Source organism: Chaetodon auriga, chromosome 23 (genome assembly GCF_051107435.1).
Source record: "Chaetodon auriga isolate fChaAug3 chromosome 23, fChaAug3.hap1, whole genome shotgun sequence".
Taxonomy (NCBI): Eukaryota; Metazoa; Chordata; class Actinopteri; order Chaetodontiformes; family Chaetodontidae; genus Chaetodon; species Chaetodon auriga.
In genome coordinates this window covers 14,825,677-14,848,844 of record NC_135096.1, presented here as the reverse complement: position 1 = coordinate 14,848,844, position 23,168 = coordinate 14,825,677, and the positions used below count along the sequence as shown (strand labels likewise).

Below are 23,168 nucleotides of genomic sequence, written 5' to 3'. Positions count from 1 at the left end.
GGTACACTGGTTAGCTTGTAATATGCAAATTACTTTACCAGCTAACACTACAAAACAACCATTGTCAGATCCATGCAGCTTTGCTATGTTGCTATGTTAGCTTGCTGGCTAGCCTTAGCGTGCTTGCTGACTGTGTCAAGCAAAGGGTTTTCCAAAAGTTTGTTTTATACATTTGAAATCTAACTAGTAACTAAAGCTATCAGATAAATGTAGTGGAGTAAAAAGTAGTCTGTTATATTTGCCTCTGAATTGTAGTGGAGTACGTAAAGGTAGCAGAAAAGTACATGTACCTCAGAATGAAAATTAGCAACCGTTTTGCAGCATTCCTGGGTTCTTAAAAGCATCACTAGGCAAACCATACTGCCTGCCTCAAGGCTCAGTCAGCTCCTCCTCCTTCATCCAATACACCTGTGATGTCTTCAGCGTACTGCACTTCAGCCCTCGTTCAGGACAGGACAAGAGTTGAGGAGTCACTGCGAGCCCCAGAGGTGAGTGAGGGACATTTCTTTTTGCTTTGCTTTCACATTCAGTTTATTAACAGCCAAAGTTTGGCTCAGAACCATAACCACATAAAAACAAATCCAACACACTTGAATGCTTGAAGGTTATCTGCACCTCCCACCTGATGTGTTTTTTTTATTACTGATCATAGACACTCACTGAGTCTATGATCCAACATCAGAGAGGACTGCAGAGAGGACAGTGTCAAGTTTCCACCGGTAGGTGCAAGATATTTATATATGTGTACGCAGGCTTGAGGGTGTGTGTGTGTGTGTGCAAGTGTCTGTATTAGGCTCAAAATTAAAATTGTTTTGGATATGTAATGAATTTCACAACAAGTGAACAAAATATTTTGTTTGCACAGTGCCATTAGCCATGTTTGTGGACCTGTTTGCCAAGTAATATAACATGATGGAACAGAATTTAATTACATAATGCATGCAAGTTGATGGTTATAGGCTAGGATTAACAGGCCGGCTGCAAGATTTGATGTTCCTGATCCAAACACAGAAAACCAATAGCAAAGCTATCATTAAAGTTATAGTCATTTAAAGCCTGTTTCATTCATCCTGAGGTGTTCACCTTTGCCTTGTACTTTCCTCAACTCTTAGCTTATCATTACCTGTATTACCAACACATCACTTATGATAGATATCTGTAGCATGGCTTTGATTATACGTATGCAAGTTTGTTTTCCAACACCTCCAGCTTTTGTGTTCTCATTATGTGCCACTACCTTATTGTATGTGTGAAGGGCTTCTGTGTGCTCTGTGGCCACAACCCCACACCCACATGACACAGCAAAATGTCAGATTATCAAGAGTCTATCAACAGGAGCTTGATGCACATGAAAGTATGAGAACAGGCGTTAGAGGTTGACTTACTGTCAGGGACAACACATTTCCAGAGTCTGGATTCTTAACCATGTGCTGTAGGCACTGGGTTAATAAATGCTAATATTAAACTGCAGTGTTATCAGAAAGTGGATAGATTAGACATTTCATGGACCACATTAGCTCAAAGATGTGACATAGACATGAACTTCTTTTGAAGCGAATAGCCGTCATGCTTGACATTATCACGTCAGTGCGCGGTCATGCACATCCCAACTTTTGACACCAGATACTCACTATGGGTGCAGGACATCTGCAGAACATGTCATTACAACACAACTGAGAACATGACCGTATAGTGATAAAAGCAATAATTTAATTAAGAATACAAGGAACAAATGAATTTTTACTACTAATATATGTCAAGGATTTTAAAAAGCTGGACAATTCATTTCTTAATGCTTTAAAAAAGTGCAGCAATTTGTTAATACTTTCTCAACCACTGATGGCCAAACATGGAAGAACTAAGTTAGCCCAGTATAGTTTCTGTCAATCATCACCTTATAATGTTGAAAGATTCAGTAAATCGCTTAAAAGGCAACGCATTTTGGTCGTAGGCCTGCGGGTCAAGCTGCTGTCTGTCCCCGAGGCGTGACCATGGATTTAGCTAACACCTGAAGGCGCCTGGGTCATAAATAAAAAATAAACCTTTGTGTTCCAAAGTAAGACCATGATCCTGTTATATCTTAGGCAGGTGATTTGTGTCCATCAGTGTTGAACATTTTACTCCGCACTCTTATCATCTGTGTGTCTTTGAGGTCACTCTTGACTGAAGACACGTTGGAAAATGTTAAGAGGTTAAGAAGTTTATTCACCTATACTTCACCTCTCTGTGCTACTACGGCATGAACTCATTTGTGTTACAGCACATGTGTTTTATTTGTGGTCCTTATTTAGCTGCGTGAACCTTGTAACGCCTGCCAAAGTCGACCACGGATGTTTCCAACCCTTTCTTGTGATCCAACCACAGTGCTGAGGCAGCTACTTGGATTTGGCAGTTGCATTTTTCCGTCATCACCGTGCGGCGGTACTTTGGCCTGTGTTGAGCAATCTGCCTCTTTTGATAGGCTGCTGGCAGGAGAACTGAACAGAAAAACCGGTAATATAGGCCCAGCCCCCCCCCTCCCCCCAATAGCACTGAGCAGTCGCCAAGATCTTCATAATTCCCATGTATGTCTATGCATAAGGAAGAAGTTGATGCTTTGGTGTTTTCTTGGACCATAGTTGTGTGCTAATTAGCTAATATAGCTGCAGGAGGCTGGGTGTAGATTTCTCTATCAGAGAATTTATTGTTCTGGGTCACCCTCCCATCATGGAAAAAGTGTGTGTCACTTCACTGCGAATGTGTGTCAGATGCTATCCACTGTAGCTAGCTTTCATCATGTGCTTGTGATTCAGTATTATCAGATGAGTAATCTCCATAATAATCGTCTTTTTGTTGTTTTTGCGGTATCTGGACAGACTAAGAGATGACCGAATCACTGAAAATATTCTCTGCCAGCAGTCAGCTGGATCTTGGATATAGCCATGATATTAGAAAGTCCAGAGTCTTCTACAGTATCTACAGCCATGATTTTAATCATCCCTCATTTCAGTTGTTGCTCAGTTTCTCTTTGGAAATGCACCTCCATTATTTTATCAAACCAGCAGAAGGTGGTGTTATTTTCAAATATTCCTGTCTTCATGCTTTCTCTGCCATGTTATCCTGTAGCCTCACGAGTAAGGGGCCCCTCTACAAATCCCGAGTGGAGCAGTGTGGCCCATCGAGACCCTTGACCGAGGTGTTTAACCTCTATTAAGTCTCTGCCGCATCCAAGCGTATGTACAGCTGCCTATGGAATGCAAAATCTTGCAATGAGAGCTGCCAAGTCAGTAAAGAGCACAATAATGAAATAATCAAATCAGGTTATAATGGAAGCGATGGCCTGTAATGATATAATTACCTTGCAGGTACCCCACAACGTTGTCATGTGCACAACAGTGGAGATAAGTGGGGTACTAGTCACTGAAAATTAATCAAATTATTACTTTTGTGGACTTAGCAGCTTCCATCCACTTAAATTATCAACTTAGCTTCAAAGTCAGATTCCCGCAGACTTTTCTTCTTAAATTCTCCAGGGGGATGAAAACTATTTGCTGTAAGTGGCGGACGAAGTGGGGCTTATTGCCCAGGTGGAGGTTATGTTTTCGGTTCGTTTGTCAGTAGGATTAAAGAAAAACATTGTAACATTGCCACAATTGTTCCCTCAAACTAAGGTGTGGCTATGGAACATGAATACACACATCATTCAAATAATTCCACTCTTACTCACATCCAAAAGAGAATTAATAAACTTCACCAGAGACATTTAGGAAGAATATTCAAACTTTACACTTTAAGTGAACAAGCAAATATACAGTGTGTGTATATATATATATATATATAAGGATAGATAGATACATAGATATAGATAGATAATATACTATTGCTGTTAGCGAGTTCTTTGGTAGTTCAGTCCTGCATTCCTCCCTGGGGCAACCTCAGTCCAGGGTGTGACAGCCTGGTTGTCTCGTCCACATTAGGTGATTTAGTCACTGCATAGCTGGAGGCTTGACTTCCAATTTCATCCTTCTTTTGCAAAATCAGTCCAACCAGCCTCATGAATGTAGGCTTATACAGCACTGGCGATACAAGTTCAGCCATATACTGGTACCTTATATCAATATATCACTGTAATCTTCCTGGCTGTCACACTGGCATACAGAGATGTTAAAAATTGTCAACAGTGTTTGGTTTAGACAAATTAAACAGTGTACATGTTGCTTAAGGGTTGATGCTAATGTCAAATGAAATGAGACTTTATTAGTCCAGCATCCCCACTCAAATCCCATAACATGATCATCTGGCCCCTGACTTCGGCTCAGTGAGCAGGAATCTCAGTGTGTTTAGCTTGTCTAGACCTGCTGAGAGCCTGCTTCATCACAGGCGAAGGCTGGACACATGGGGGAGAGGAAGGATATTCACTGACCAGACAGTCTTTATTAATCCATTTCATATCGCCTCGAAACATGTGGAGGCTGATTTCAAACAATATGAGCGATTAACTGGCTTGTGTCCTCCTATTCTTATGTGCTACATGGACTCAGTTTTCTGAAAACAGCAACGGAATCAACATCTGGTCTTGAGAAAAGTAAGCAGCTGGAGCCACCGAGCACTCTGCTAGCTTAGCATGCGACAAAATACTTCTGAAAGTATGTGAGAGAGAGCAAAATGGCCGTTCCGCTCATCACAGCAGTGTAAAGACGGCTTAACACAAAGAAATATTCATGCACTTTGACCTGTTTCTCAAAGCGTTTAACCACAGCAAACTGACCGACCTCGCTGAGCAAACCACAGAATAGCACTCACATACTAAGTCAAGTGTCTAATGTGATAGTAAGGATATGGATAAATCAAGATGACCCTCAATGAGGACTAGTTTCAATTCACAATCATGTCAATTAGAAATCAGCAGGGAAAGGAGCAAAGATCAAAAACAACCAAAGCAAACGAGTATAAACTGAGGTTTGGATAAAGTACCTTATATTTCCACTGAAGCCCCACAAATCTCTGAAAGCAGCACTAACACATGACGGGGCAACCCACTGTGGTTAAAGGACTCATGTAGGGAATTGCCCCTCAAAACATTCCCTTGAAATCTCCAGGAAAGATTATCAGCACCAAATATCTGGCCTACCACAAGCCACAGGGGAGCCCTGCACAGTGTGGACACAGGCGAGAGGTTACATTTAAATGACTCGCCTTGCACAGGGGATGTTTTTCACACAGGTTGAAGAGGAAAGGGGTTAAGCCACAGGAATGTTTACCTATTCAGGACATGGGAAGCAGAGTATAGGAGGGAGCTCCGGACTCGGAGGTCTGATGTTGACCACATCAGGACCTCCCCATTCAAAGGGTTGAAACGAGGCAAAAGACCACTTTAATTTCATGCACTGTGTTTGACCTGAAGGTTGAGACAGCAGATTAATGTGTCTAGCCTGACTGCTCCGAAATTTGAATCATCCCCCTTTTTAATATTGAATTACATTCAATTCTTGGATGTAATTCAATTTCAAATCCAAATATTGCGAAGTATGTGAACTGGTCACATACTTTTCTGGTCTGATAGTTGGGAGATTGTAATCAAATGGATGGCCTGGTGTTGTCAAACATTCACACTGTTGAGGTGCTTTTGAGCAAGTCAGCTGCACTGTACCGACCTGACCTGCCTCAAAGTTGTTAAATCCTTTGTTAAGCTGTCAGAGATTACAAAGGCAAGAACAGCTTTTACTGACTTGGCTCCAACTCCTCAGTACCACAGAAAGAGCGGGTGATGCTGGTGTTCTGTTCTAGCCTACTATCCTCGAGTCAGGCACTGAATTCCTTATTATCAAACCAGATCCATCACATCTTCATCTTATCTCAGCAATTTCACAGCACACGGGAATACTATCCTTCATGCAACACATAACAATAGCTTTTGTTACGATTAAATTACTCAAAGGACAGACGCAAAGCAGCTCTCATAGCACGAGAAGGGTGTGTTTGTGGCCAGTGACAATTTCTCTTAGCCTGCATCAGGAGTGTGTTTCTATAGCCCTGTCACCTTAGACATGTGGCTGGCACCCAGGTTGCCTGACAATGAATGAGCAGGCAAGTGTCAGGTATCGTTTCTGCAGATCCTGCATGAAGACACATCTCTGCTGGATGCCGTAGTGAACCTGACACTTTTGTCAGATGATCTCTTTAACCAGTCCCAAAACTTGCACACATTGGTGTCAGCTGGAGAAATGAGGTAGCTGTAATTTAAGTACCCACCATGCTTACTCAAATTTAACATTAGCATTTGGTTGCTTGTGTGTTTTTATATATTGTGAAGCCCCTGCCTATGCTGCATGTGTGTAATATGAGCAGGTATTTTACTGTGTGCTGTAGTTGAGTGTTTGCACGGTAACTGGATATACATACAGTATAAGTGCTCAGGTTGTGTTCATAGGATGAATGTAGAGCAGATATCATAATCAAAGCTGAAGTTTCGTCACTCCCTTCAGCGTGCGTCCCAATAAAAGCTCCAAAAACCTTGCAGTTATACAACAGGATAGACGCAGGCTGCAAGAGTTTCACAATGCCTACCACTGTATATCAGTGACCCACTGCCCTTGTCCTGGATGCCAGACACCAATAAAAACAGCCGTAAAGCATGCAGAAATTGTGTACGGCTACGGCTGGTCTGAGTTACACGCTGTGGCACCAAATTTACAGGGGCTACAGGTTTGTCAGCACAGAACAATGGCGACTGTATTGAAGGACCCTTAATGCTGGGATTTATTTGGCCCCTGGGAGGCAAAGCAGAGTCTGCATTTGAAGAGAGTATTTGCAGGCGGTGAATGTGTACGTGAGCGGAGTGCACACGCGTGGTTGGGAATTTGTGCATTGTGTGCGACTGCAAGACTTTTTACCACTTCCTGACTCTTAACCCTTGACTTTTAGATTTTTTTTTTTTTTTTTTGTACACTAATGAGGGCGACAAAAGTATACTTAAACAGAAATAGTGTCATTGTAACAACTCGGTCTTTCTTTAGCTTGATGAATGTCAGAGTTGCACTATGATCGTGGATTTGGTGATTTTATTTCTTGTTTCACAATATACAGCAATTAAACATTATAGATTTTATCATTATTAGAATTTCTCATTTTTAATGAGGTTGAATAAATCTGAAATTGTAACATTGTTGCAATCTGTTTGTACACAAAATGGGTCACTTCATTCAGAATTCATGTCATATGACACACAGGAGACGATTTCCAAGGTAGTAGTTGTCTAAATGAACTGCTTGTAATCTATTAAGGTTTTTTTTGTTGCTGTAGGTAACAGTGGAATAAAACCGCTACTACCACCACCAAAAGTTACCACTTCTCCAAATATGGAGACTTGGCTTTAGGTCATAGGGTAGTGTATGTGTATGGTTGTAAGTGTGGTGCAGGACTGTGTGTGTGCTTTTGAATATTTGTCAGCTTTGCTAATGCGATGTGATTGCATTAATTGGATAAAATAGAGCACTTTAATATGCACAGTGAGAGCTCTGTGTTATGTTAAATGTGCTCTATTTACATTGTATTTAGTTTTTATACACGTGTATATATTTTTAAAATAATGTTTTTTCTTACTTTCTTCAGGTCAGCTTAGTGTAAGTTATTTGTGTTATGTAAAACTGCTTGTCAAAATATTTTATTTCAATTAAGCTGCTAAAATTTCTGAACAATATCAACAAAATTTGAATGATAAAAAATACTCAAAGGCAGTCAAAAGTAGTCGTATCATTTATTCAGTGCACAAAAGTATAGTTTTGTGGTCTTGAAGAGAGCTTGGGGGGACTTGGAGGTAAAATAATATGTCATCTGCATAAAGGCAGCTCTTGAATTGGAGCATAAATGGTTGGAGATTACAACGATCTCCACTTCTGCATGTGATTTATACATCTAGTAATATAAACTAATATGCCTTTACAGTGGAATGCATTTTTTTCTGAATGAAGTCCTTAGAGCACAGTGTCAGCTGGAGTCTGGACTTTTTTACTGTGGCTATAAATGTTCAGCTGAGAGAGCACAGGTAATGACACAGCCCATTAAATGCACTAAGAGCTGCTTAAGGTGGCCTAAATAGTTCAGATGTACTGGTTTAGTTGTATTCATAATGCAGTATTTGGTTATAAAAATGTACATGTAAGGCACACACCAATCAAAAAACTTCCAAAGCACAGATTTGATATAAATGCTATATTTAAGGCATTAATCTATTCAGTCAATATATTCTCGAGTGTCTTATGACATTATGGGCATGGGGGTTGGTGGAAGTGTGTCCTTTGGGTAATGACATGACAATTTAAGGTGGCAGGATGAAGTCTATATAATGGCAGTACAGTCGTACTTCTGTTTCGCTCTATGCATTGTACCATAGCTGTTGAAATAATGCCATAGATTATATGATTTACTTTTATTATATCATTATTAGCCACTCGAAAGTAAATCACTAACACTGTAAATATAAGATCTTATATTAAAATAACTGCCTCTTGCTGGGACCCGTTGCTCAAATCAACCCACTGCAAAGTAGTCTGCAGGATGTGACTACAAGAACCTGTACTGGGGAAAGGACCACATCACAGGAACAGCTTGGTTTATTTTATATGTGCTGACATTAAAGGGAAAACATTTGAGCACGTGACAATGCTCCAGTAAGGGAAAACAGACAGTCCAAGGCCGAAAATCAGCTGAGCTGCACGTCTGTTGACAAGTTGCAAATTCACTTGCTTCTTGCACACTTTCACTGATCAGTCAGTACTGATACAGCAGGTAGTAACTTAAACCCAGGGTGTTCATCATGCCCATCCCCAAACAATAATAATGGGACTTCATCAATTTCCTCAACTGCGACGATCGCGGTCGTTACTTCCGCCAACCGTCAGGCCAGTCCGAGCTTATCGGCACACGCACGCTCTTTGATACCTCCCCCTGACTTCTTCTCTCATTTACTTGAGAGTCAAGCCACGGCTCATCTCCAACCTGTCACCTCTTTAAAGTTGGACTGAGGCGCACGCAGCACCGGTCAGCAGCACTGGAACGAACCATTTGACCACCCGCACACGGGGGTGGTCGCGTTGTAGAGAGCTACAGGAAACGGCGAGGTAGGCAACGTAATGTCGATTTCTCTACAGTTTATCCTTTGCCGCGACATACCCGGCGAAAATTCACGTGAAGTTGCACAGTTTTCATTTGAGGCATCCGCCGTAGAGCATCGTGAGAGCGAAAAGACGCCTGTACCGTTCACGGCTTGCATAACGCTCTCATGAACGTTACATGTGTAGCCTTCAGTTTGGAGATAACCGAACATTTGAGTCAGACCATGTGTTGTTCAATACCGTTTTCATGTTACTCTGTTTTTCCTGTTCGTTGGGGTGTTGTTGACAGTGACGTGTGGCTTATGAAAGGTGGCTTGTGGTCGTTATATCAGCGTTATGTGTCACATGGCACAGCCGGGGACAATGTTGAGGAAAAAGGAAGAGTGGGACTGGGTTACGTCACGTTTACGGCTTCAAAGCGAAGAAGGTGCGCTGCGAGTGGACACTGAAGTGTGATTTCTGAGGACAAGAGAGACTCTTTCACTGTATGTATGCATACCACAATGTTCTAGACTGACGGAGCCAACTTTCTCCAAAAAAAAAAAAGTGCTGAAATCAATGTAGTTGATCTAGTGTTAGATACGATGCTGTATAACACACAGCAATCCGTTATATTTGGTATAGTCCATATGCACGCGGAAACAACTTTCCTGCACTTTTATTACATGTAAATAAAAGAGCACCATCTTATATGAATGTTAAAAAAGCTAAAGCCTTTAAGTTATTAAACAAGCATAATGTGCTGCATATAATTCAAACTCTGTGTGTGATTGTCTTTGTTTGGTTTTGTCTGTTTATGTTTTCTAATGTCTGTCCTGGGTGTGTCATTGTTTACGAACAATAAAGAAAGTGAAAAATTCAGCTGCAACCCCTCCTGCACCTGCAGCAAGTGCCACAACCCCCAACCCTTTCCTAATTAGATATATGGAATGGAAATAATCCACCATTAAAAAACATGTACAATAAATACCACATGACCATTACAAGTGTGAGAAGATTATTAACTATCAACTGACCAATGAGTGTGACTACGACACACAAAGGTCTCTATATGCAGGCATTTCTGAAATATGGTGGAGATTTTGATTAAATCCCTTATATTGGATATTGTTTAATGTAAATATAGATGCTGTGTAGTCATCTGGTTTAGCAAAAGTCTGGAAAGCCACTGGGAGTCTTTTTATACGTAAACACACATGCGCATTCATACAGACAGTGTACAAATATACACCAGAGTTTTGAGGATGTTAGATGTTAGGCTTGGCACAACAGAACAAAAATGTGTAGTTTTATAACAGAAATAGTCCCCCACCAGATGCACAGCCCATATCTACCAATCTAGTCCTTGAGTGTGCTGCGAAGCTCAGATAAAGGACGCACACCCTCACAAGTCTGTCCTTGAGACACACATGGCAGATAAGTGAGGCAGCCAAACCAACTGTTAGAAAATACAGTCGAACTCTTGCTGTTCAGTCCCAGCTGCGAAGATGTGAGCAGATCTTCTTTTGTCCTTTTTTTTTCTTTGTATTGAGGGTTTAATATCAGTGCTACAGGGATTGTGTTTGTTTACATGCAGTAGTTGCTTTCTTTGGACATACAGCATCTGTGGGTTTTCTGTCTTCAGGGGTGTGTGCGTGTCTCTGCCGGAACCAGAGATGGCCGACAAAATGCTGCCACAGCAAGGGGACCTGCTGCTGAGTAAGTTCCACCAAGGGAGCCTCTGCAATGGGAAAGAAGCCACCAAAGATGACGGCCTGCATGCCAGGGGACAGTGGGCGAGCAAGGCTGAGTTCCTCCTGGCTGTGGCGGGCCAGATCATCGGCCTGGGAAACGTCTGGAGGTTCCCTTACCTCTGCTACAAGAACGGAGGAGGTAAAGCATGCGAGATAGCAGAGGAGCGGGGGAGAGGATAGGAAGTTTCAGCTAAGAAGTGTGAAAAATTGTGGTTAATTCTGTCTCTCTCTCTTGGCTCTCCATCATCTGTCCGTTTCCTATTTCTTTGTTCTACTTCTCATTCTGTAAACGTGGCATTTGCAAGGTGTTTGTTAGAGCTGGGGAAATCCTATACAGATGCACAGGTGAAGAAATGTACCCACTGATTTTGGCAGGTCAGGTTGGAAGTGAATTTAGAATTTGAAACTGGGGTAGAAGTTATTTCAGGGCTGAAGGCGACCAGTGAAGCTCCTCACAGTGATTGCACCTTGTGTGTGTCCAGGTGTGTTCTTCGTACCTTACCTGTTGTTCCTGGTGCTGTGCGGCGTGCCCCTGTTCCTCCTGGAGACCTCACTGGGACAGTACACCAGCCTGGGAGGGGTCAGCGCCTGGAGGAGTATCTGCCCGTTATTTGGAGGTACTCTTATCTGATTAAGCCATCAGAAGGCTGTGCTGTGCTGCAGTTTGTGCTGTTGTTGTGTTGCATTGCATATTGTTATGAGTACCTGGGCTTTTTTTTTTTCATTATTGATCCGGCTGCAGATTATTCCGATTCACTTTCCTCTTAATGCTCTTTGAATTATATCCAAAGCTGCCATGTGTATTTGCAAAGCATGTGAGTCAATAAGATGAAGTTCAAACACACTGATAAGGTGTAAGTCAGACACACTGTACACAGAGGAAACTGCAGTGTCATAATGGCTTTCAGTTTGTATTAGCTTGCCCTGCTGCTGTAAACCCGCCTGCTGCCTCTGTTTCCTTTTCCGCCACATCAATACAAAAACACATATCAGCCATCTGACTGCAGTCAGATTTGTCATGCCCTGCTAGCTGCATGCAAGTACAGATCAGAGTGAATCTCAGCTTGTGTATCAGAAAAATTCCAAAGTGCCAAAGATCATGTGCGCCCAGCTGCCAGTACAAACACACTTGAGGTTGACTGTCTAGTTTTCGTGGTTTCCTCTCCTGCAATCCAAACAGAAGATGTACATCAGTGAAACAGAACGTCAACTTGATGCTTTTTAAGAGAAATAAAACACTGTGCATTTGGACACAAGATCCTGGATGATCAAAACACTTCAGCTGGCTTAGAGAAAGTCCTTAACTGTACCTGGACATCAAGCCGGACTGCCAACACGGCAACACCATGGAGGACTTTGATCCACCGACCAGCCCAGCTCGATTCATTTATCAGTGGAGCACAATGGCTAATTGTTGGGTGAATGATATGGATTCAAACAGCACAGTAGATCTATGTTGACGGGCTGAGCTGAGCTTTGATTGGTTAATGTTTAAAAATAACTTGGCTTGCATTTGTGTTATATAATGGCCGCTCAGCACATTGCTTTTTGGGGGTGCTGGGGCCCCTGTTAACCCTCCCATTCCTCCCACTTTATGTGCAAGGGGACAGTTTTTCCTAAACTGGAGTGCTACTTTGCCTTAATTTGGAAATGGACTTAAAAGCACAAAATTGAGCTAATGAAGATCAGAAACCACCACAAAGTCCATTTTGTAGCTGTTCTGGAGCTTTCAGTCATATCACATGATCCCTGTCAGCAGATGGAGTTTGTGCAATTGTGGATGTTCACATTTCTGTTTTTTTCAGCGTACTTAAAGAACTTCCTGTTATTGTTGGTTTAAAAACCGACGTTGAATGTTCATTCTTGACTTTGCAAACAGTCTCACCATGACATTTTGAAAATCTGGTGATATGAGAACAGCTATGAAATGGACCCTGAGTTTGTTGTCTTTAAATTTGGACTGAAGGACCTTCTTCATGAGCAGCCCTGTGGCAGTCTCAGGCCTGCTCAGTGCCGCTGCAGTAGGATACCTTTTTTTGAGTGCTTTAACAGAACTCATTTTTGCCACTCGGCAAAGTGCCCGCTGCTCAGGAGGTGATAGAACAAAATGTTTCGGTTAGGCTGTTACCAGTTAAGCCAGTTGACATTCTCAAGCACACGTGCAGGTAAGCTCAGTAGCATGCTAACTGGACTGCCTGGGAAACACGTTGTAAAGAGAATATGTGTGTGCTCCATATTGCTGTCCTCCCCTGCTTAGCGACAAATGGTTATGAGTGCCAACGTGCTGCTCTGCTCCTTGGTCCATATGGCCTGCAGACACACACACACACACACATGCACATGCTCACAGGGTTACCAGCATTTTCTTGACAGCTCGTCGTGTGAAGGCCATGTGTTTTACACAGGAACAAACTGTGTTGTGGCAGAGAATACGCAGTTCTTCCCCTGGCTCATGTATCTGTATACAGTCAGTCTGCACTAACATGCTTCTGAAGGAATTCCTCACTGGTTTGCACATTTAATGTGCCGTCATCAGATGAAGGCCTGAATTTCATTAGAGGGTGCCACAAACAGCTATTTGTCTCCAGCCTACACTCTCTAACCCACTCAAGGCATCATAAGACCATCATTCATTCGTAATGAAGATGTACTAGATGTGGGCCATGTGTCGAGTGTCTCAGTAAATGGGTGCTTTCATTAGAAACTCAAGTGACTTGCAAGAGATAATAGAGCACGGGTGCTTTGACGCTCATTTATTTCTGTATATGGTTGCATACATCCGATGGCATGTGCTTGTGTGAGTCACCACACCCTGTATCCATCTAGCTGCATCCTCTTATGTCTGCGCAGGTCTCGGCTACGCCAGCCAGGTGATGATCCTGCACGGCTGTGTGTACTACATCGTCATCCTGGCCTGGGCTCTGTTCTACCTGTCCTACAGCTTCCAGGCGGAGCTTCCCTGGTCGCACTGTAACAACACATGGAACACCGGTCAGTAAGGACGGGAAATTAGATGCTTTGTTGTAATGTGAGGCCGCTGTGGGGCCTGTAAGGGGAAAGCAGGGTCTATTGCAGAGTCTATTGGTCTATTGTTTGTTTGTGTGTGTGCGTGTGTGTTCTGCTGTAGAGACGTGTGTCCTGTTTGAACACCACAACCAGACAGCCAATGGGAGCAGCCTGCCTGAGAATGCCACCTCCCCTGTCATGGAGTTCTGGGAGTGAGTGCAGCTTCCTTGGTGCTTTTTTCTGTGTTTATTGTTTCGCATCGTGCATTAACAGCGGTGTGTGTGTGTGTGTGTGTGTGTGTGTGTGTGTGTGTGTGTGTGTGTGTGTGTGTGTGTGTGTGTGTGTGCATGTTTGTCTGCATGTCTGTGTGGTCTAGGCGGGAAGTGCTCCACCTCTCCAGCAATTTACACGAGCTGGGTCTGATCAGCTGGAAGCTGGCTCTGTGTCTGGCCATCATCTGGCTCATCTGTTACTTTTGTGTCTGGAAGGGAGTCAAGTCCACCGGAAAGGTGAGAAAACACACCGACATCATCATCACGCTGCAGGATGACACCCCCCCACACATCCCAGCTTCTAGGCCTATTTTGTCTGCTTCGATTTGTTTCTCACATGAACATTTTCACCAACATGAGTGAGCAGAAGCGAGAATGTTTAGCAGCAGTTGGTGCAGAGCAGGTGCAGATACTAGGTGAGCTGACAGCGACAGATGTGGTAAGAATAACAGGAAGCTAGTCTTATCTAGGCTTATCAACAAGATGAGCAGACACAGCAGCAGCAGTGGCGGTGACACACAGCTTAACGAGGTCATTAAAGCGAAACCCTTTCCCTTTCGAGTCATAACTAGGTCAAATCTGAATACGCAGACGTAACACATACATTGTTCGATTCAGTGTGGTGTACATTTTCTGAGCATATTGTCTCCGATGCATAAAAGTCCATAAAGCCAATTAGAAATGATAGAAAAAAGATGCTTCTTATACTCTTCTACTAAGTTTTCTCCAGTATCAAAGTAACGCACTGAAAGCTGTCTGTACATCCACAAGTACATCTCAAACAGGAAATGCTAATAGCTAATTTGGCAAATTCAGTATCCTGCCCTTTTGCCAAAATTAATGCTCAAAAAAAAAAAGTGCCCATGCTGGAGCACACAGGGGAATTCACTAAATCTACTGCAGCTTCTCCCACAGCATTAGTTTTGTTAGCGTGGGTCGTCTGAGAGCAGAGAGCACAAGATCAGATAAACATGAGTGACCATGAAGCTGGCAGCGGCTCAGTCTTCCTCCAGGGCTTCGGCAGACCAGGTGCTTTGTTTATTTTTGACCCCAGGTCTTCTGCCCTCTTCATAAAATCTGGATCTAAATGCTGCTTTTAGATCCAGGTGCTTGTTTATATTTGACCCCAGGTCTTCTGCCCTCTTCATAAAAGCTGGATCTAAAAGCTGCTTTTGTGCGTTCCGGCTTGGGTTGACACTACGTCTTTGTTTGAGATGCAGTTTTCACACTCAGCAGCCCAGCAGCTCTTCTCCAATAAGTGTGCTGCAGCGTACAGGAGCAGCGAATAGGGCCCAGGAACTAAATTTAAACATTTGTTCCTCTCGTTTAAATGCAAATGAACTTCCTGAGTCCTTAAAAAGTTGCTAGTTTCTCTTTCCGAATGACCAAAAGAACCTTTGATTTGCTGTAAACCAGGCCACGTGCAGCAGAAAAACACTTAGATGGCACAAAGTTTTTTTTGCCCCTTTTTTTTCTTTTTGTGGCGTGGTAGCAAAGTTAGAAACAGAACATAAATCTTCTTCTTTCATATGGCGAGCAAATGAAATCAGGGACTTGGCACTGAAGTCATTGCAGGACTTGTTTGTTGTGTTACTGCCACCTTCTTTCAGCAGGTTTTAAGACTTTCCAGGGTTCCCTCTTTTAGTATTTCCGCTCTGTTTGAGGACGTCTCAGATGTGTCCCTTCTGTTTTCTCTGTCTCCGTGCCGTCCTGACCACATCCCTGCACGCTGTGTACATTCTAGGTGGTGTACCTGACAGCCATCTTCCCATATGTCATGCTGTTTGTGCTGCTGGTGCGCGGTGCCACGCTGCCCGGGGCGACGCAGGGCATCATCTACTACCTCAAACCCAACCACACCCGCCTGGCAGACCCACAGGTACGAACACAAACACACACACAAACACGCACACACACACGCACACGCACAGATGGACATGCTTTGGAAGTATTTAGACTATGCAACATTAAAAACTCTCTGTTGGAGAAACTCTTCCAGTCATTCTTTCAGGTGGTATAGCAGCTCCTACGGGCAGGGGGCCCAACCTGTCAGGTGAGAAGGTGTATGGTCAGATCTACAGTACAGTCGGCAGCACTGTCTGTGTTCTGAAGATGAACGCTGTGGACTTTTTGGCCTCTAAGCTTCATGTCTGCAGCTTTGCCCCATGCAGAGACAGCAGGAGTTTATGAATGAAAACTGACCTTATTGCACACCCTTATGGCTAACTTGCTTTCGCCTGAAATTTCCAACGCAAATCAAGGAAGGTGTTTGAATCAGAAACAGATATTTGAAGGTCAATTATAGTAAGTATTTGACAAGATAGGGAAGCAATCACCAAAACTACGCTGCGAGCACGAAGCCGTATTATTTGAGAATTCACAGGGTCTAACGGTCACTGCACAGACTGCTGAAGGTTCTGCTGATGCTTCAGTGTTTATGCTTACGTTTTACATAAACCCGCACACTTTTTTTGCACTTTGTGTGCCAAGATTACAGATAAAAACACATTGCTGCTTGACACTATGTGACAAAGTGCTGGAGCAAGTTGAAGGTTGTTTATTTACACGTGTTTGCAAGCTCCTCGCCAGCCCGCCAGCAATTTGTTCACTTCTAGTGGGAATTTGACAGTGAGGTGTTACTGCCATTAGCTTTCGGTCCAAAATAAAGCTTATCTGAGGATGTTTAAAGATATATCTGTCAAATTCTCCATTTGGCTTGCATACACTGACAGCAGTTCTTCTTGAGATTATGAAAATCGAGTCGCTCACGGGCCAGAAAAGTTGCCAGTCACAGGAAAATATCTCAGATTCTATTACTTTTCCTACTTATGTGCAAATTTTTGGTCAGTTATTATACACACGTCAAGGACACTGAAACATTTTTCGAGCCTTGTCTGTGTATTTTATCAGGTTAAGTGGTGTACAGAGAAAACCAAATATCACCTACAGGACATTCTGGGACATGCTCATTACACTGTGTGCCCTCTCTCTGTCCCTCTCTCTCTCTCTAGGTATGGATGGATGCAGGTACACAGATATTTTTCTCATATGGAATCTGTCTGGGAAGCCTCACAGCCCTCGGCAGTTACAACAAATACAACAATAACTGCTATAAGTGAGACACAGAACACACAACAGCCGCACAGCGTCTGCTCACACTCCACTTCAGACAAAGCGTATTCACTGAAATGCAAGATGTAAGCTCCCACTGGTCAGATGGCTTCCAGAAGGAATGGCTGGAATGGACAGAGAAAACACACGGACACAGCCACACCTCAGAGAAAAGCCCTCGTTGCCATGTTTCCCACACTGGAGGACCCCCACACACACACACACACACACACACACACACACACACACACACACACACACAGAAAGAGCCCAGTACTTAACTGTTGATGTGTGTTGACAGTAACAAGGCCAGAGCCTAACCGTACAAGGCCAAAGACCGAGATCAAGACCAGTTTTGCTGAAGGCCCTTTCAGACATTTTGACTCTCGTATCACATTGTTTCTCCTAATTCTGCACGTATTTCTTCAAGCTGTGTCTTGCTGTAATGCTACATTCTTTCTTGTGTGTCTGTGGTCTTCCAGGGACTCTTTCCTCCTGTGCCTCCTGAACAGCGCCACCAGTTTCCTGGCGGGGTTCGCCATCTTCTCTGTGCTGGGCTTCATGGCTGAGGAGCAGGGCGTGGACATCGCCACCGTGGCCCAGTCAGGTGAACCAGCTCGATGGGAGCAAATGAATTTCCTTGTGCTTGATACTGAAATGGCCCGTTCCTCTGTGCCATCGAGCTCTATTTTTTCTCAAAAACTGTTCATCTGTATGAGTCCGCGTCTGGAAATATCCTATTTTTCCTGTGGGTGCGTGTCCTCTCAGGGCCTGGACTTGCCTTCATTGCCTACCCGAGAGCTGTAGCCATGATGCCTGTCCCCCAGCTGTGGGCAGTCTGCTTCTTCCTCATGATCATCATGCTGGGGCTTGACACACAGGTAGACACACACACACACACAAATCGACTTTGATGAATTACGTTTCACGGCGTTGATGTAGTTTCGTGTTGAAGTGACAGCACACAGCTGACCCCGTCTCCCCTCTGTCACCCAGTTCGTGAGTCTGGAGGCCCTGATGACGTCCATAACTGACCTGTACCCTCACGTGATCAGACGAGGCCACCGTCGAGAGCTGCTGCTGCTGTTCGTGTGTATCGTCTGCTTCCTGGTAGGACTGGTCATGGTCACGCCGGTAAGTGGGTGGACGTGTGCGAGGTGTACCCTACCCTGTTTGCCTTTCATGCTGTGTTATAATGCCATTTTTTGTCTTTTGTGTGCATGTTTGCCCCCCTCCCTCCCCCTCCCGATGCAGGGTGGTCTGTATGTGTTCCAGGTCTATGACCATTTCTCCTGCAGTGGAGCCAGCCTGCTGCTTCTCTCCATCTTCCAGTCTGTGGCCATCGGTTGGATTTACGGTAAAAATCCCGGCTCCGCTCTGCTTACCTTTCCTTTTGTCCTTTTGTTTCTTCTGCTCCCTTTGCCCTCTTCTCCTCTCCTCTCCTTTTCCACTCCACTAATGAAAGTAGTTCCTAGAATCTGATAAACACACAGTCAAGCGGTCCACTTCCTCCCCTCCTCCTGCATTCCACTTAGAGTCAGTAGACAGCATATTAACATGGCTGCAGCTACCCACTGCTGTAAGGAGACTGGCTCCTAGCCAGGCCCCTGTCTGTCTCCTTCGGGCCCTAAATCAGCCCCCGGGCCCCGTCGCCTCTCAGTCTCAGTCTGGCGGCCCCAGGGAGCCCCTATCCGAGCCAGACCTGGGGCTCAAGAGCATTCACACAAACATTGTTTGTTTAAGTGTGCGATAGGCGGAACGTGCCATGTTTGCACATCAGGACCATCCATTCGGCGCTCGGGCGTTTTAGACAATTTACTTTGCACCTGGTAAAGAATTAAGACCCTGAAAAGTTGTGAAAAACGAAGCACGGGGGCATCACAAGTGATAACAAAGTCAAAAAGATTAGCAGGGTGTGTGTTAGTGTGTGTGTGAGTGAATAGGAATACCAAGGAAGCCTGTTTTTATGGCTCTCCCAGCAGTAGGTGAGTGGAGCAGCGGAGCTGAGGAGAGGGGCTGTGAGCGGACTGGGTAACACAGCGGTCAGGACTCCAGTGCACCTTTCCCCCGCTTTTTATGGCCGTGGGATTTTACAGTTTTTAAGCACTCTAACATACATTGGCACTGCTCTGCTGCTTGTTATGTGGTGCTGAAGGAATTCCACTCCACAGGTTGTGCTGTTTTAGAAAAGGGGAGCCTACTTTTACCGAGTGAGTCATCAGATTGTTGAGTTGTTACCTGTGTTTAAAGATAAGTGCTAACAATTAGTTAGCATTTCAAAATGAAACCTATCAGGTTTTTCTACATACGTGATCACATATCTTTTATTGTGAAAATTCCATATGCTAAATTCTCAGAAGTCAGTCAGAAAACAAGGCTATAATTAAATCCTTAAGTCCAAAACTACTTCCTAAACTCGAGGTGCACTTATCGGTGCTAAAAACAATCTGAAATATGATTATTATTTTCTATATTTCTATTTCAGATTATATGTTTTAGTTCTATGTTGTTGTGAGCATAAACTGGGTGATTATGTAATTTTGTGTGTCTCACTTAATTTGATTGAGATAACTGCTTCTTTCTTTCCAGCCATAACTACTACAAGTACTGCTACTACTACTACTACACTTACATCTCCTGTCGCTCTTGTGCTACATGGTAGAAAGAAGGAAATGTGGGATTAAATGAGTGTTTTGTTTTTCAAGGCCCGTCTGTACTTCCTTCCTCTGTAGTGGTGAACACTGGCAAAAAAAAATCCAACCAAAGTCAGCCAAAGCCACCAAAAACAACAACAAGTCAGTCATAAACCAGACCGCGGCGTCCAATCAAAACACAACCACTCACAGTGAATTTGTTGATGCCAACAGGAGCAGATCGCTTCAGTGCCAATATCAGGGATATGACCGGCTACAGACCCCTGACTCTCTTCAAGCTGTGCTGGAAATACTTGACCCCAGCTGTGTGCACTGTGAGTGACCCCACCCTGCTGACCTGCTGTCAGTCTCTGCTTGCTGTGAAATAGAATACACATAAACGCATGTTTGGGATATCATACAAACTCCTCCTCCTGCCTGTCAATCAGCCACAACATGTGTGTGTCCATGTGTCTTCATACTTCTGTTCGACCCATCGATTGTTGCATTTATGTATCGCAAAGGCAAAATATTTCATATCAGAGTAGGAATATTTTTGTAATTTTAGCATAATTTGAATATTATATCGAACGTATATGCTGCATAAGATTTATCAGACAAGATGTTAACATGTCAGACAAGATGCTAACATGTTAATGACTGAGCCTTCGAGGTGTTGGCAGATGGATTCTGTTACCTTTGGACAGGACAGGCTCGCCGTTTCTCCTTTTTCCAGTCTTTGAGTTCAGCTAAGCTAACTAGCTGCTGGCTTCAGCAACATATTTGCCGCACAGACATCAGAGTGTATCGATGGTCCCTAAACTCTCCAGAAGGAAGCAATAAGCATATTTCCTAAAATGTGGATGTTTTCCTTGCTGTGCTTCTGGGTCTTTCATCCTGACAACAAACACTGTGATGTGAATGTTAGCTGTCAGGAAGTCATACTGGTTGTTGGCACCCGTCCACAGACATACTTCTCCTTCTTTCTGTCTCCTGCAGGCCACCTTCTTGTTTTCCCTGGTGAACTGGTCTCCGCTGAGCCTGGGGAAAGGCCTGGTGGCTCCGGCCTGGGCCACCACGCTGGGCTGGATCCTCACTCTCTCCTCCGTCTCCCTGCTTCCCATCTGGGCCATCTATGCTCTGGCCACCACCCCAGGAACCCTGCGACAGGTACACCAGAGCTCGCTTTAATCCATTTAGTACCACGTGCTGCTGATTTCAGATAATGAAACAGAATGATTTTAAAACTAAACACAGAATAAAAGACTTGTTCAGAGCAATAACAATATTACAATGTTAAAACAACTGTCTTTTTTTTGTCCCCCCCCCCCCAGCGCTTCAAACGTCTGTGCACCCCTGCCAAACACTCATCACAGGCCCTCCACCACTTCCACACCAACAACCCAGCACTTCCCTACAGCTCCCCACTGCCCCTAACTGAGAAGCCGAAGGAGCCGATCACAGATAACCAGGATCAGACGGCATGATCCTGGTCAGTGGCAACGTAACATTGGATGCTGGTCAGCCAATCAGCTGTTAATAAGGGGTCAAGGTTAATGCTGCTGGGTCCCAGTTGAGGGCCTTGATCCTCGTTAGTCCTCGTTTGTTGTTAGTTCTTCTAAAGCAGCGCACACTCCACAATCTTGACAACTTTATTTGCTTAAAATCCAAAAACTTCTCTATTATTTACCAGTTAAATCACTGTACGCGTGGACCATTTAATAGCAGCCTTTATAGAGATCTAGATAAATAATAATGCTGCTGTTTCTTCTTCTTTTTTTTTCTTTTTTGTCAGCATTACATATTAATTTACTGCTTTACTCTCTATGAGAGATCAATGCTAGATTTAGCATGTGTGCTTAGCTTTGACTCTCAACTGAATATTTCTGGTGTCCTCTGAAGTGACTCTATGAGTCAGGCGTGTTTTATACAGTGATTTGTCTTTTGTATGTGCTGCACCTTCTGTGATTGCCATATCATGGAGTTCAAATGGTTCATGTCATGCCTTACACCCAGACCAAGTGGTGCTGATGCAAGAGTTGCATTAGCCAAATGCAGCTTTTTGCTGCCAATATATCAAGAGTTTAAGTTGATGTCATGGTTACATTTTAGGACACAGTGATTGAAATGTGCAGAAACTGTTTTCATCCATTTTGCATTTATCTTTTAGAAAAGTGGGCAGGAGGGTTTTGTACTTTTTATTCAGTTGTTGTTCGTTGCTGTCTCAAATGCACACATTTCAAATGTAGTTATTAGCATGTCTGTGCACTGTACCAAAAATAACTATCATTTATGAAGCTGGGAAACATGCAATCATTTACTGAATCAGCATGTAGGAGTACAGTAATACAGTATTGTTGCTGCTGTGTCGACAAAACAGAACTATGTTTATATTCTCCTCCAAAGATATTTAACTTAAAATGTTTGAATAATAAGAAATGCCACTCCAAGGTGATTATCTTTGTACGGGACATTACAGTGTCTTGCACTGTAACGTGAATGGTAACATGCAGTAAATCTGAAGTGGCAAATGGAGAAATTACCTCTATGCACTATACAGTGGAGGGATCGTCATGTTTTTCAGAGTACAGCACACGAATGTAAAGAATCTTTTTTTTAGAAGTCTGATGCAGAGAGACGATGAAGGTGTTCGGTCAAAATGTGACCACCACAGTTTGGTATATTTCTCTAGTTTTAGTAACTGGCCCTCATCTTATTGCCCCCTTATCAATAAAAATAACCTCAGTTCATGAACATTTCTTTGGGTGAATGTGATGTGTTTAACAATATAATATACATACACACACTGCAGGTAAAAGAGTTTGTGTTGTCATTGCATGCGAAGAAGAAGTTGAGTGAGTGTGTGTGTGTACACAGGTAGGTGTGTTTGTGTTCCTTAGAACGGAATATACCTGTGGTGGATGCTAGCTGCCACCCAGGAGATGTTGTGTTCTCCCTTGGTGCCATGGTAACAGATGCTAGGAACACACCTGGCTTCTGCAAAGGGGGAGGACAGGAGGAAAGAAAAGAGAGGAGGAGAGAGAGTGTACGTGTATACACACACACACACACACACACGCACCATCAGCCATTCAAGCATCGCAAGAACAAGCGATGTGATTGCCTTCATCTGAAGCTTTTTCATCCTGATGGGAGTTACTGGTTTAATATCCATGAAGGGATAGAAGAGGAGGGTGGTGTGTGTGATGAGAGGGAGTCATGGAGACTGAAGAGGGAAGGAGAGTTGCAGCGTGGCGGGGGGGGGGGGGATTCTGACACCACCACTTACATACAGCCCGGTGGTTATGTAAAGGGCTCGGC

At 43.6% G+C, this 23,168-nt stretch overlaps 1 protein-coding gene across 4 annotated transcripts; it reads left to right on the top strand.

Moving 5' to 3' along the window:
• Positions 1-698: 698 nt before the first annotated feature.
• Positions 699-22,657, top strand: LOC143315902 (sodium- and chloride-dependent GABA transporter 2-like). Of its 4 annotated transcripts, none has more exons than XM_076723468.1 (15): positions 699-719; positions 10,717-10,964; positions 11,308-11,442; positions 13,676-13,816; positions 13,953-14,043; positions 14,208-14,340; positions 15,848-15,982; positions 17,115-17,218; positions 17,697-17,821; positions 17,983-18,095; positions 18,211-18,348; positions 18,469-18,571; positions 20,082-20,182; positions 20,847-21,017; positions 21,182-22,657. In XM_076723468.1, exons 2-15 carry the CDS (start codon positions 10,748-10,750, stop codon positions 21,332-21,334), a joined length of 1,860 nt encoding a protein of 619 aa, XP_076579583.1. In that variant the 5' UTR covers positions 699-719; positions 10,717-10,747; the 3' UTR covers positions 21,335-22,657. The 4 variants fall into 4 exon arrangements, with proteins under 4 accessions (XP_076579583.1, XP_076579580.1, XP_076579581.1 ...); XM_076723465.1 differs by lacking the exon at positions 699-719 and adding an exon at positions 8,961-9,098; XM_076723466.1 differs by lacking the exon at positions 699-719 and adding an exon at positions 9,447-9,577.
• The last annotated feature ends 511 nt before the right edge of the window (positions 22,658-23,168 follow it).